Source organism: Vombatus ursinus, unplaced genomic scaffold, assembly GCF_900497805.2.
Source record: "Vombatus ursinus unplaced genomic scaffold, bare-nosed wombat genome assembly UNPS02009062.1, whole genome shotgun sequence".
NCBI lineage: Eukaryota > Metazoa > Chordata > Mammalia > Diprotodontia > Vombatidae > Vombatus > Vombatus ursinus.
The window spans coordinates 17,948,411-17,963,985 of NW_020948840.1; the positions used below are offsets into that span (position 1 = coordinate 17,948,411).

Here is a 15,575-nt window from a genome sequence, read left to right on the forward strand (position 1 = left end):
TAGCAACAACTATGGGTCTGCTGAGGTTCAAATGAGATTATTTATGTGAAGTTCTTTGCAAATTGGGAGTATTAGTTATTGGGTACCAACGGTATTATTTATTGGAGGGCAGTTTGGTATAGTACATAGGCTCCTAATTAATACTTGAGGAACTTGGGGGTTAATCTTATCTCTGCTGCTAACCAGATATGGTGTGAGTTAAGTCATCTAGCCTCCTTATGTCTCAAGCTCTTCATCTTAAAATATGGATAATAATAACTGACTTTTACACAATACTTTGAAGTTTATTAAGTTTTCCATAAACAAATATATGATCTTATTTGAGAAAGAAAATAATATCTCATTTAAGCTTCCCAACAACCCTGCAGGGGGAGATATTATCTCCCCATTTTACAGTTAGGGAAACTGAGGCTCAATGAATTTAAGTGACTTGCCCAGTTTCACAAACTAAGCGAATGAGGTGAGTTTAGAACTCATGTCTTCCTGACTAAAAGTGCAAAACTCTGAGCCTACTCTGTCTACTTAATGGTTGTGCTGTGAGAATCAAATGAGATTATGAATTGTAAAATCATTCTGAAAATTGTTCAAGGGCATACAAACACAATGTATTCTTATTTTCATCACCATCAAAGCTTTTTATGTCCTATGTCCTCAGGGAGGCCTCTTCCAATATTAAGTCACTGTAAATGGAGAGGTTTAGCTTAGAAGTTTAATCATCTCCCTTCTTTCTTTCTGTGTCATTCTGTAATGATGTCATACAGCCTTGGGAGTCTTGCCAGAAGCAGAGGGTGTTTCTGGGAATGGAAAAAAAAAATGGCCTTCTTTCCTCAGATAATTGGAGCTTAACTATGTATAATGCAGCCACCACCTGGCTCCTTCTTGATGACAAATCAAAGGGGCTAACAGATGGTAGAATGCTGACTGAAGCTATTAGGAGGCATTCCTGTCCATCCCACCCTATTACCCAAAAGCTTGCCAATGGCACAAATTTCCTTACGGTCAGAGAATCACCCACAGCTGCAACAACTTGAATGTCTGCTGGCTTCAGAGCATGTACTAGAAAGGCAAATGGACAAGTATGAGTCTTTTGGAAAGAAATAGAAGTCAGTCCTTGCTTGCTTAAAGGAGATGGGAAACACTGACAGTCAGTGAGTTGGGGCTGTCTTGGAGGCAGTGGGGAAGTAAGGACATTAAGGGAGGCTAGAAGTACAAAGGGTACAGGTAGGTGGAATGGAGGCTATGCTACTGAGTCAAAGATGTAGGTGGCAATTCTCAGGAACAAGCAGCACTAACATAGGCTAAATACATATGAGGATAGTCAACTAGTTTCTGCCATTAGAGGGTAATGCCCAGGGATTCGGATAGGAGACCTGGCTTGACCATTAAGCCAAACCTTTTAAGGTTCTATCTGAACTGGGTTTGGATATGGGTGAAGACTTGGGGTCAGGAACACCTGAGATCACGTTCTGTTTCTGACATATACTAATTATATGACCATGTGCATGTACGTTACTAACCTTCTCAGCTTACTGAGGTAATGCTCTAAAACTACAAAAGTTACAGAGGAGTTGCAGATCTGAATCAGTGGAGGACATTTCCAAAATGGGAGTTCCTCACAGAGATGAAATCACTAGATGCTGTATTCCTCCCCTCCATCCCTTCCTGACCAATCTAGTTATAGGAAGTGAATTTGTACCTAAGCTTTGCCACTTAATACATATGTGACCTTGGGCAAACCACTTAAACTCTCTAGGCCTCAGTTTACCTGTCTGTAGAACGAGTGGGTTGGACTAGATGACTTCTGAGGTCGTTCCTATATCTCGATCTATGATTCAAAGTGAAGGGAGAAATCTACGCTTTTTACTGCCTCCTACTGGGAATCAGTAAGTTAATGACCTTCTCCTTTCCCCTCTCAGTGCCTTTTTTCATGTTATTATTAAGTTTCTATAAATCCATTAAAGTGCAGCTCAAATGATAATGCCTTTCCAGACCTATCCCCTAAAATCTCACACAAAACTTTCTACTGGATCTGTTACATGCATTATCACATTGTGCATTATTTCTATCATTTCTATTTGTGCCCAATGTTTGTATCTATTAGATGGTTAGATCCATGAGAGCAAGGATCGTGTTTTATCCAAGCTTTGCCTCTCCTCCAAGGTGTAGCACAATGTCTTGCACATGTGAAGTAGTTGAGATTCGTCAGTATAAGGAAATACATATCTGAGTTAGAGGAAGCCTATCAACACTTTGGCCTTGATAAGTCCTAGGTACACAGAACTTAAATGACTTTCTCAGGGTCACACAGTGAGTACATGACTTAGGTAGGAACACTCCAACCACTCATGATGTCTCTTTCCTGCACACACAAATGCTTGTTGTCAGCACAATTGTGTGGCACAGGGCTCACTACTCAGTGGGAATTACAAACAAGGAAACTTTAGGAACACGTAGGAAGGCCTCAGGGGGCTGACCAAAAATAATGTGAGTTTAAATGATTAAGCAGGAGAAATGAACAACAGGAAGAAACAACAGATACTTTTTAGGCATAGGTAGGTAGATAAGCAGTAGCCAAGACTCGTGATGGATAGGGCTCTACCTTGGAATGTTGTGTGTATGTGTGTGTGTGTGTTCAACTGGAGCTCAGTTTTAAAGACACACAGGTCAGGTAGACACTGGACAGTCTCTGACAAAATCAAAACATTGATGGAATGCTTCAAAATAATTTCTGGATTTCAGCCACCTAATAATATTAATGCTGCCTGGGAGGCAGCATCATGTGATGGGGAAAATGATGAGCTTGTGTTTAGACAACCTGGGCCCCTCTACTTAACTTGTATTGCCTCAGTCAAGTCACTTCTTATGCCTCTGCCTTAGTTTTCTCCTCTGTAAGATCCAGGGATTGAAGAACAACACTGAAAGGCTTCAGAACTCTTGATTAATGCAGTGGCCAATTATGACTTCAGAAGTCTGTGGTGGACAAGGGGGGCAGACTGATATTTTCATTTATGATGAATGTATGTGGGCAATTTGTGCCTGACTTTTGTTATTTGTTACTATTCACTGGGATAGAAGAGGTGCATAGGAAGTGATGATAATGTAAAAGAAAAGATCACTAAAATACTTTCTTTAAAAAGAAAAAAATTAATGTGGTTGAACTAGATTACCTCTAGACCCCTCCCCCACCTTCAAGTTCTAAAATTCCATTATTTTATTTATCACTCTCTTTTGAAGGGATCAATGACCCTACAGGCCCTACCCCCCATCCCAATAGACATCCAGTTTTCCTCCCACATTCCTGCAGAGTAAACAAGACCATTATTCTCAAGAAACAGCTACTATTTTAGAGAGGGAGATTCCCTAGTACTGGGTACCATCTCTAGATTTATTACAAGACGAAGTCTGTACCCACTGGATGCTGACTCTGCTGACCAAATGAGATAACGTTTATAAAGCTTATAGCATGCTGTCTGGCATGCAGTAGGTACTGAAATTGAGCAGGCCAATGAGTGACTTCTCTTGATTACTCCTAACAGGCTGAGAAGACAATGGGGCACAACTGCTATGTGCCCTAAAAGCCTTGAGGAGTGCACAAATAAAGCAAATAAAGGTGGGCAGGGGAGAGCCTCGCAGTGTGCAGCATTGCTATTGGGGGTCTATTGACATTCAGGTCATTTTGAGTGATCCAGAATGGCAAAAGCAACTAAGAAGTAGAACTTAATTCAACTTTAAAGATTTAATTAAAACAGTAATTTGTGCACAATTGTTCCAAGAGTACTGAAGAAGCAAGCATTCAAACCCTATTTGTCTTAAGGTGCTTACCTGAGGTGGGAATAGAGGTAGAGGGGGTTGTGTCACCACACTTCAGCTGGCTCCCAAAATCCTAAAGGAACAGAAGGAGCTGAATGACATGGGGACAGGCAGGGATCAGGACTCATCACCAGCATAGCTGAACACCACACGGAAATTCCCACCCACCTTTGGAAAGGGAAAGATTATTAGCTCTTCTGGTGTTGACAAAAGTAGGATTTGATTGGTTGTATTGGGCACAAGGGTTGATTAAGTCTTCCCTGTTTTACTCATGTTTTATGCCTCCCCTAGTTCGTCTGGAGGATCAAAGATTGAGAACTGGAGGGCATCTTCAAGGTCAAGGCAGCAAAACCTCTAGGTTTACAGATAAACAAACTGGGGCCCAAAGAAGCTAAATGACATGTCTGAGATTACCACAGGTAATAAATGTCAAATCTTAAATCCAAACTCAATTACTCTGAGATCAAGCATCTCCTTGGCTTTTTCAAGGGCCGGGTGAGTAGAGAAGGACACTGAGATTTGTAGTACAAACCATTCAGATGTCATGGACAAAACATTTAGACAGGCACACTGGAGGCATTGCTTTATAAACCAAATAAAAACAAAATAGCAATACCAGATTAGGGCTGCTGGTGGTTGCTGTTGCTGTGGGTGCTGCTGCTGTTGGATTCGTGTAATTACTGTTCTTGTAGGTTCGAAGGTAGGGCTGATCCTATAAAAAGAGATTGGTCAGCTGATAGCTACAAATGAGCAGCTTTTGGAGGCTTACTTCTGAGTCCTGACTTGACTTTGCTCCCTGATAAGAACTGACTTTTACATAGCACTTGAAGGTTGTAAGATCATAGATTTAGAATCATACTTCAATACCTACATTGCTACTATTATAGGTTTTGCTATTGCTGTTACTTCTACTGACACTTTTACCAATGTTATTACTGTTCTTATTACTGTTGTCACCTCTCTCATTATTCCTGCTTTGCCATAATTACTTCCTCCTGCAAGTACTGTTACTTCTGCTATTATACCCATTGCTGGGATTGCTACTATTGTTATTATCAGTTTGTTTTTTTGGCAAGGGATACTATTCCTGCTGGTTCTGCTATTGCTAGCACTGCTGTTACCATAATAATACTACTGCTATTATACTTTTCTACTATTGTAAATACTAATAATACTATTCCGATCAGTAGCTTTACTAGATAGATACTGCTACAAGTACTACTAGGACTTCTTCTGCTATTGCCATTATCATTTGTATGTTCCTCTGTCATTGACAGATTCTAAATAGTACACATAAATTAGAAGGCCCTTAGACATTGTCAGAACTCCTTAAATGGACTATTTCATTTTAGTGTTCATAACAATCCTGAGGAAAATACAAAAGTTTTATTCATCTCCATTTTACTGAAGAAGAATCTGAGGCTCAGAGTGGTTAAGTGACATAAGTCATGTAACGAGTAACAGCAACAACAATAATAGCATTTATCATATGGAAGGATTCTTCTAGACACTGTAGGAGACATAAACACTCTCTGTTTTCGTTGACCTTTCAGGCTAGGGAATATTATACATGTTATTCAAAGGAATATGCACATGTATGTAGATAATTAGGATACAAATTGTAAGGTGGGGTCTGAAAGAAAAAGGTCACTATTTTAAGGAGCTGAGAAATAGACTGGGAGAGAAAATGGAAGATTTACTGAAGGATGGGACTTTGTGATTTGTGTTGGGCTTTGAAGGATGGTTAGGAATTCAAGAGAAGACATTTCAAGCTTTGGGTTCAACATGAATAAAAAAGCATAGGACATGAATGAGGAAGACAAATGGCCAGGTCAGTGAGAACACAGAGTGAAATGATGGTAGCAGTAAGAGAAAAAGCTGGAAATGTGTGAGGCGCCAAGTTTTGTAGGGCTTTAAATAACAAGCTGAGGAATTTGGCAATAGGGAGTTTCTGTCTTCCTGGGCCACCTCAGCATCACTTCCAGGAACTCACATGAAACTCATTAGTTATTTAAGATTATTCATAATGTGGGTCTAATAATAATTGAACAATGTTTCTCAGAGTGGTACTGGGGACAGGTAGGGGGCTGGAGACAAAAAAAAGACTTTAGAAGGTGTTACAGGAACATCAATTTAGTATGCGGCTATAGGAGATGCCACAATAGAGTAGGCTGGCTTCAACAACTCAACTTCCTTTGGTCCTCCAAAACTCCCAGCTTACAACTTGGCGATCTACACTTGGACCTGCTCCTAATACCACAACCCTCTCTCTAGTCTGGGACACCTAGTTCCTAAATCTTGAGAATTATCAGTAAGCTCAGAGTCCTTGTTCCTGCTAAATTAAGTCTCCTTTACCCAATAGCTTGCAACCTATGCTTAGCCCTAATTCACACCTGGGCTTGAGAGTTAGTGACTGACCTAAGATTGTCCTGACATGCCCATACCCATAGCAATTGGATAAGGTCTGGAAATCCGCATTGAAAAATTGCCAAGATCTCCTCTACTATCTGCTATAATGCTAAGGGAGCTAGATGAATAGCCATTTTATTTGAGATCACCTGAACGGTTTCATAGTCTTTAGGTTGGGACCTTAGAAGTTATCCAAGGTGCTATGGGACATGAAGTGTTGGGGAACCTGAAGGAGTGAGTGGTGTTGGTTATGGAATGAAGCATGGTCCCAAGTTACCCAACTAAAGGAGAGGTCTGGTGTGAGGGATTGTCTGATGTTGGCTATGTGCCACGTGGGGGTGGGACGGCAAGGAGGAGGGGCTAGGAAGGTATATAAGGGGGGTAGGGATCGGAGCGCTCGCTGGCTCCTGCTCTCTTGCTCCTGCTCTTGCTTTCCTGCTTGGCCTTGCTGTGATGGTCTCTGAGTAAAGTTCGAGTGCTTGCACATCCTGATCGGCTCGTCTCTATGTTTATCCAGGTGGGCTCTGAAGACTGGTAGGTGTGACCCTGGCAGCCTGCTCCTGTTAGGAGGAGAGTGCACGGCGCGGCCGGCACAGTCTGGAGAGACAAATTTCTATGAAAGCACCATACCTGACTAGGGCAAATTAGATCCATAATGACTTCAAACTGAACTTCATCATTCTTCTCTCCAACTGGTTCCAGCTAAATGAAGAAATAGCGGAAAGAAAAATGGAAATCAAGTCATTCAGCCTCTGTTTGAAGACCTCTAATGATGGGGAAATCATTACCATTTGAAACCTGCCTTTTGAAGAACTTTTAAATGGTAGGAATGAAATCTCCTACTCGTTTTCCAGCTTTGTATTCCGGGATTACTCCATCTTTGGCATGAGATTGTTTCAAATACTTGAAAGTATCTCGCATATTTTGTTTCCTAAATCTATTTTTTTCAGGAAGAACCCATAGTTCTTTCAACTAATCAGTCAGTCAGCAAGCGCCTGGTCTATGACAGTCAAGAGGCATTTATATTCAAATAGATATTTATTGATTTTTTTTATGCTTTATATTAGCATTTACTCCTGTGTTTCTCCACATGGCTAGACTGGTCTTTAAAATAAAGATTAAAAAAAAAACCCATGTAATAATACCTACTCTCTGCCAGGTACTGGAATAGGTGCTTAGGATACAAAGACAATTCCAAAATAATGCCTGTCCTCAAGAAACTTACATTTTCTTAGAGCTTTACATTCCAATTTCCAAAATAATCATCTCAGCCACCTTCCTTCTATGAATGGACAGCAGTTTCTCAATGTCCTTCCCAGAACTCTTCTGATGAGAGCAGAGTAACACAGGACTGTCAACCGCCTTCATTCCATATTCAACTAGACTATTATTGATATAGACTAAGATTGCATTAGTTTTTTTTTGTTTGTTTTGTTTTGTTTTGTTTTTTTGTTTCCCACAACATTGTTGTCTCATCTTGTAAGCTACTAAAAGCAGGGGGGTGCTGGTGAATGTTTATCAGCTCTTAGGGTTGGGGTGGGAAAAATGTACGCATAATACACTTTAAAATTTAATATTATTAACATTTTCTCCATAATTTCTTAACACCAGACAATTTTAAAAAAACAATAAATCAAGCTGATTTCTAAACTGTAAATGCTTCTACTAAAAGTTTTACAATTGGTTCTCGCTGGCCAATTCAAACTCTAATGCCTGCCTGGCTAAAATCTTGAGGACTTTATCAAGCCAAATGTGGTCTAGCTATACCTACTGCACCCTGTACCTAAAAGATGTATTTTTTGAACTAAACATACAACTAATTAGGGCAAAAAGGTCAGGATTGTGAGTTGGAGGTGGAGTAGAGAGGGATTCAATGGATTTTTTGCCTGCACTTATCTCTATGGTTTTAGGGCAAAGATGATGAGCCTTCAAGTCAGACAAAAAGAATTTTCCCATTAGAGGACAGATGTTCCATCTTACCATGTTGTTCCAGAGCGCCCTGGCTATACGTGCATGGGTCTTGCGGTGAAAATGGAAACAATCTGGGGCGAAGAAAGAGCTGTCAGGCAACCCCTCCTAGTCACAGAAAGAGGAACATTGAGAATCAGGGAAATCATGTGACCAGGCTCACTAGAGTCAAAAAAGACAAGAAAATCATCTTCTGGAGTGCTTTTTTCTTTACCGGGGTCTTGGGCATATTCACTTTCTCCAAAAATGGCTGCAAAACCACTGTGAAATCCTCCTTAGTATCATATCTTCCACTGTCAACCAGCTGATGAGTTGCCTCCTAAAGTTTGGGGTGGGGGGGAGAACAAAAAAAATAAAACAAGAGCCAAAGGAATTTTCGCATATTCCCCTGGGCACAACCTCTGATCAGGCAGTAGGCCAACATCCCAAATTTCCTTTGATTTTGCCTGAAAAAAAAATCAGAAAACTTGAACCCTGAAGTATACAACCCAGTAGCCAAATAGTCAACCAAGAAAAAAAAGTTCATCTAACACTTCTTGTTTTTGATTCTTTGTGAGCCCATTTGGAGTTCTCCTGCCAAAGATACTGGAATGGTTTGCCATTTCCTTCTACAGCTCATTTTACAGATGAGGAAACTAAGGCAAACAAGTATAAGTGACTTTCCCAGTGTCACACAGTTAATAAGTGTCTAAGACTATATTTGAAGTCAGGAATCCCTGATTCAAGGCCCAGCACTCTACACACCACACCACTTAGCTGTCCTAATTCAATTATTCAGGGTCCACTTACCTAGTCTGGTGATTGTCTTTACCTCATACTTCTGTCCCTAACGGCTTATGATCACATGTATTTCATATAATTGGGATTAGACATCACAACATGGTAACTTTTTTTGAGGCAATCGGGGTTAAATGACTTGCCAAAGGTCACACACATAGCTACTAAGTGTCTGAGACTGAATTTGGACTCCTGCTTCCAAGGTCAGTGCTCTATTCACTGCACCACCTAGCTGCACCCTGCCTCCCCACTCTCGCCGGGGCTACTATGTTAGTGGTCTGATAAAAGGCTTAGTATGAGAGCAGGTATTACAGTTTTTGTAATATCTATGCATTTCCTTGATCCGTGCTCCCTCTGTCCTTCCTTGGTACAAAATATCCCAACCACCCATTCCTATGGGCAGTTGGAAATATTTCGTTCTATTGAACAGAGATTTTACCAGATCTAGCTTTGCCGCTTCCCAAGGTTACAACCTTGGGATGATAATTTCCCCAGTATCAGCCTTTCAAACTTGAAATCAATGAGCCTGTGATAGTGAGATTCAGAAGGTCTTCAACCTTCCTGTTACACATAGGAATCACAAATCTTAGCAGCTAATGGGTACACTATCCAGAGGCATAGCAGGGCTAGACAGTGGGACAGATCCCTGACCAGGAGCAAGAAGATCCCATTTCTGGTCCCATTTCAGCCTTGAATTTTCAGCAAGTCACTTCTTGTATCTGATCCTCTCCTTTAGCTGCTGTATAAACTGAGGGGATGGGACTGAGAGCATCATGATGCCTTCTAGCTCTCAGAATCAATGAGCTTCACATCCAAACAGCACACAGCAGTATTTACCACCTGAGCCAAAGTCAAATTTCCTTGAGCATTAGAAGGGCTCTTTGAGGAGTCCAGAATTAGAAAATGCCTTCACACTAATCCCTTAAGCCAACCTGTCTCCCTTCAATCTTACCTGGTATTGTTTATTCAACTGAATGAGGCCTGAGTGTTCCGTAGAATTGTCTTCAAACTTCAGCACACAAGGGCAAATGAAGCTGTGGAATGAAACCCAGAGGAGCCCCCCACCCGACCCAGTACATCACTTGGAATTTGTGTGGCTACAGGAGAGGCAGCAACTTTCATTTCAAGCTCCCCCAACCAGGGTACGGGGGCTCAGGAAAGAAATCCCTCTGAGTTGGGGAGGCTGGGGGAAAGGTGGGACAAGAGAGAGGCATTTCTGTATGTGGCTCAGGAATAGCAGGAAAATAATATATCAGACATGTTGGAAAACATGTAACAAAAAGAGGTGAGAGACAGAAAGAATGATTGATAGAGAAGATCTGACATCACTTGGACTTTATAAATAATCAAGGCCACTTTTCTTCATGAGGCTGAACCTCTTTCACAGTCTTTGGGGGAACAGAGTTCCATACCTGAGTAGCCACTTTAGACAGTTAGCTTTCTCCTCCTGGTACAGCTCCCTCAGACTGGTAATTCTTAGCACACTTACTAGATTCACAAAGGCTCGGGGAACCTGCACAAAGAGTAGAATGATGATGGCGATAACAATGCATGTTCATGTAACAATAATAGCAAATATTTGGATACAGCTTTGCAAAGCACTTTAAATATACTAGCTCATTTGATCATCAAAATGGCACTGTGAGGTAGATGCTATTATTATCCTTATTATACAGCTGAGGAAACTGAGAAGGAATGGTGATTTATCCAAGTACATGTCTCGACTAAGTATTTAAGCAGGACTCAAAACAGGGATTCCAGACTGCAGGTGCTCCTCTATAATCACTATACCACCTAGCTGCCTCTATCATATCACAACATTATGAGATAGGTAGTACAAGTATTATTCCCATTTTACAGATAAAGAAACAGGCTAAGAAAGGTAAAAAGCCTTGTCCATGGTTATATAGATAGTAAGTATGAGGGCTAGGATCCAAAGACAAGCCTCTTGACTCAGAGACACAAGGACTCTGAGGAGCTATGTAGATCTCTTCATTTGTGTGTCAAGATACTGTAGGTTTGGCTTCTCTTGGAAGTGTGTCTCATTTCACGGAGGCCAATGATCTTTAGCCACCCTGAACCTATTGCTTCTATCCTGCTTTCTGTGCTTTCCTCCCTTTATCCTCAGCGACTTTGTGTCAGCCATTGGATTTGGCTACCAGGCCAAATGCCTGGTGGTAATGATTTAAGGATGGTAAATGGCAGTTTTGTGACCTATGAAGTTTATCAGAGGTGAGATTACTGCAGAATAAAAACTACTCAAGCAAAATAGAACAGAACTACAATGAACCATGAGAATCATCTGGTCCACCCTCATCATTTTGTTGATGTCAATCAGTCAATACACATTTATTAAGCTCCTACTATGTACTAGGCATGGTACTCCTATGTACTAGGGATACAAAGAAAGACAATCCTGGCTCTTCAAACAACATGCAAAAAGTTATGTACAGATAAATTATAAGATAAATTATAAATAGGAATTAAGAAGGATTGTGAAAGGCTACATGAAAAGGGTGGATTTTTAGGAGCAGCTAGGTGGCACAGTGGGTAGAACACTGGCCCTGAAGTGAAGAGGACCTGAGTTCAAATCAGGCCTCAGACCAAACACTTGACACTTACTAGCTGTGTGACCCTGGGGAAGTCACTTAAGCCCAATTGCCTAAAAAAGAAGATGAAGAAGAAGCAGAAGAAGAAGAAGAAGAAGAAGGAGAGGGTGGTTGTTAGCTCTGATTTCAAGGAAGCCAGGGAAGCCAAGAGAAGGAAATGAGGATCAAGTGCATACCAGGTTGAGAGGGGACAGCCAAAGAAAAGGCCTGGAGTCAGGAGAGCCCCTGGAGCATATTGAGTAGCGAGATGACATGGTCAGACCTGTGCTTTAGGAATCTTTAGGAAGATCTATTGTGGCAAGAGACTTGTGTCAGGAAGACCGACCAACCAACATGCTATTGCAATAGCCCAGGCATAAGGTAATAAGGACCTACACTAGAAACCTGAGGCCGAGCAGACCACTGGAGCTGGTATGCTGGGCTGGTATGAACCAAGAGAGTTAAGGCAGAAGTTCATTAAGAATATAAACATGAATTCCATACCTCTTCATGGAGGATGTCCAGAGCCTTCCCAATGTTTCCTGAGAAGTTCTGAGGAGAAAAGCGAACCTGTGGAAACAAGATATTTCTTAACTCTTTGGATAGATGCACATGTTTTAAATCCACTTTTCTTTCCTGGGTTCTATTCTTTACTGTTATCCAAGGCCTGAGTAGAATTGCCAAGTACATACATGTTAGCCTCACTTTCAAGCCCTCCAACCCTACTTGTGAGCCCAGGGCCTGTCAGCATCCTATGATTCTGCCCCATTGAAATTCATCTGTCCTCTGACCCCAAGGTGTCAAGCAGCTCATCCCTTGAGCAGGTTATCTTGCTGTGCTAACAGAGGAGGAAAAGCATACTAAGGTCTTGCAGCTAATATATGTGCACCTGAACTATATACAATCAGCTGTACAACCTGCAAGTGACTCTGATGATGGATGTTTCAAACCAAGGGATGGAAAATGACAGCCAGAGGAGGGAAGATCAGATGATGATCTCCAAAGTCACAGGAATGACTGAATTAACTGGAATTTAGACTAGACACAACACATACATGTATACATGGGTATACAAATATGCATATCTATGATAGGTGGGTGTTGCAGTGGACAGAACACTGGATTAGGAATCAGGAAGTATCTGCTTACGAAATTCAAATCTGGCTTCAGACATTTATTAGTTGTGTGACACTGGGCCAAGTAACTGAATCCTATTTGCCTTAGTTTCTTCACCAGTAAAATGAGCTGGAGAAGGAAATGGCAAACCACTCCAGTATCTTTGGCAAGAAAATCTCAAAGTGAAAAGAGTCAGACATGACTGGAAAATGTCTGAACAAAATTTCTGTACACACACAAATGTATATTCTGTGTCCAAATGCACAGATAAACATATATATATACCTATATGTGTTGATGTGCATACACTTATACACACATATACATGATCTTGTCTTCAAAGACATAAAGTGCTATGAGGAAGTAGGGGTAGATTTAATAATGATTGTCATTCTTGTCATTGTTGTGTGCTATATATCTAAATTCACAGAGCCTACAACAGTGACTGCCACATAGTAGGTACTGAATAAATACTTGTTCATTGATTTCTACAAAGGAAATATATTTAATAATATGATTTGTTGTTGTTCAGTTATGTCTAACTCTTTGTGTCCCCAGTTGGGGTTTTCTTGGCAAAGATACTGCAGTGGTTTGCCATTTTCTTCTCCAATTCTCTTTAGAGATGGAGAAACTGAGGCAAACAGGTGAAGGGACTTGCCCAGGGTCACACAGCTAGTTAAGTATCTCAGACCAGATTTGAATTCATTCTCCCACCTCCAGGCGTGGTGCGCTATCCACTATGTGACCTAGTTGCCCCAATAATAACAATAACACATAGGGAAAGGGAATAGACGCATGATTTCATTGATATAGGAAACTCTTAGATGAGGAAAGTTCCTCTACCAAGGTGCATTATGACTTTTTCTGTAACTCATCATTGTAGGAAAATGCCTAGACAACTGAGAGGTCAAGGGACCTCGGGACAGGGTCACACAGCAAGGATATGTCAGAGATGGGATTTGAATACAGAGTTTAAAGCTCTTAGAGCTGGAGTCAAGAGATAAAACATAAAATTTTAGAGCCATTTAAAATTTTCAGAGCTTAGAACTACACTAAGACTTTTGGGGCAAGCTGTATCATCTCATTTGAACTTCTTGAAAATCCTGTGATACAGATATTACTCTACCTAGAAGTGAGTGACCTTCCTATTTCCCTGTTAATGACAAGGCTAGGTAGGGCACTATAGGATTCATATACATGACTAGCTGAGGTGCAATGAGCCCTGAGTCCTGTATTATCCCAACCCAATAGTGCTATTACACAAATCTGCTAATCAGAGGCTATGGAAACCCCTTTCCTGAGAGTGGAATATTGGTTCCAGTGTCTTACCAGGGACTTACCGGGTCATTGCAATAGCCACAGAGGTCATTTCCTCCTATAAAGAGGGTTATAATCTTCCAATCCTCTTGGAAATTGATCCTCTGAAAAGATTTTAAAATCAAATGAACAAAACACACAGAAATACAACTCATAGTAAAAGATAAAATGAGAAATAACTGAGCCTTCAGGAGCAATATTAAAATTAAAATTAAAAAATAATTTTAAAACCCACTAATAATAAGGACCATTCAATCAACAAGCAAGCAACAGGGCCTGAATTTAAATCCTAAACTACCTTCATCTACTGGGCCAATTATCCAACCTCTCTGGGGCTCACTTTTGTAGGACCATGGATAAAGTGCTAGAATGGACTTCAACAGCTAAGTCCAATTCCTCGGTTTTACAGATGAGGTAACCAAGTTTCAGAGAGATTATATGACTTGTCCAGGGTCATATAGCTATTAAGTGTCTGAGGTTGGATTTGAACCCAGGTCTTCCTAATTCCAAGTCCCAGCACTTTAGTGACTACACCACTTATATGATGATGGTGTTGGACTAGATGAGTGGTGTAGAATGTCTGCTTGCTGCATTGTGGCAAATAACAATCCAGACCGAGGCTATAAAAAAATTGAAATATCATGTAAAAATACAATAATATAAATAATATCAATATTGACCACTGTTTCAACTTGAATTTGATACCACTGGACTAGATAATACTATGGGGCACTTCTCAACTCCAGATGGATCTTGCTATGGCAAGATGGATAGGTTTAACTTTGCAGTTCGGAACTTCATGTACTGAAAGTGGAAACAGATATTTGTGCTTTGCATCAAAAAATTCTAGAGGGAAGTCCTAAACCTTATAGACCATTCTGTACATCTCATTTCTTTACAAATAAGGAAACTGAGGTTCAAAATACATAAAGTAACTTGTCAAAGCTCAATTCCTTCACTTATTTAAAAGACGCTGTCATCTCCTCATTATAGTTGCTTACTGCCCTGGTATAATATACATGGCAAAGCTTTTTCATGTCTTTCAATCAGTTCTTCACAGAGGATTGACTCAACCTGAGGTCTTTTATGAGTTCTCTTAATATTTAGTGACTTTACTGTTCAGTTGTTTCAGTCAGGTCATCTTTTGCTGTTTTCCTGGCAACAATACTGAAGTGGTTTGGCATTTCTTTCTTCAGGTCCTTTTATGGATGAGGAAACTGAGGCAAACAGGTTTAAATGACTTCGCCAGTATCACATAGCTATTAAGTATCGGAGGCAGGAGTTGAAATAAGGTGTTGCTGGCTCTGGCCTGAAACTCAATCCACTGTGCCACCTAGCTGCCTAGCATAGCTGCCAGTATAATATTCTGCTTATCTATTGTCTCTTAACCTCACCACAAGACTGTTCCCATGCCAGCTCCAGTCATATATATTCCTTTTATTTCTTTTTTTTATTTTATTTTTTACTTTTATTAGTGAGGCAATTGGGGTTAAGTGACTTGCCCAAGGTCACACAGCTAGTATGTGTCAAGTGTTTGGTTTTAGGCTGGATTTGAACTCAGGTCCTGCTGACTTCAGGGCCGGTGCTTTA

At 40.6% G+C, this 15,575-nt stretch overlaps 1 protein-coding gene across 1 annotated transcript in view; it reads right to left on the bottom strand.

The window, feature by feature from the left end:
* PLB1 (phospholipase B1) overlaps nt 1–15,575 on the bottom strand; it is a 177,337-nt gene that overhangs the window by 93,367 nt on the left and 68,395 nt on the right. Inside the window, exons 22-31 of the mRNA XM_027850366.1 lie at nt 14,009–14,089; nt 12,057–12,122; nt 10,377–10,477; nt 9,917–9,998; nt 8,402–8,506; nt 8,200–8,295; nt 6,850–6,921; nt 4,427–4,522; nt 3,823–3,883; nt 998–1,056 (exon numbers count right to left, since the gene is read on the bottom strand). Coding sequence (XP_027706167.1) covers nt 998–1,056; nt 3,823–3,883; nt 4,427–4,522; nt 6,850–6,921; nt 8,200–8,295; nt 8,402–8,506; nt 9,917–9,998; nt 10,377–10,477; nt 12,057–12,122; nt 14,009–14,089 — 819 coding nt within the window. The remainder of the gene's footprint in view (nt 1–997; nt 1,057–3,822; nt 3,884–4,426; nt 4,523–6,849; nt 6,922–8,199; nt 8,296–8,401; nt 8,507–9,916; nt 9,999–10,376; nt 10,478–12,056; nt 12,123–14,008; nt 14,090–15,575) is intronic.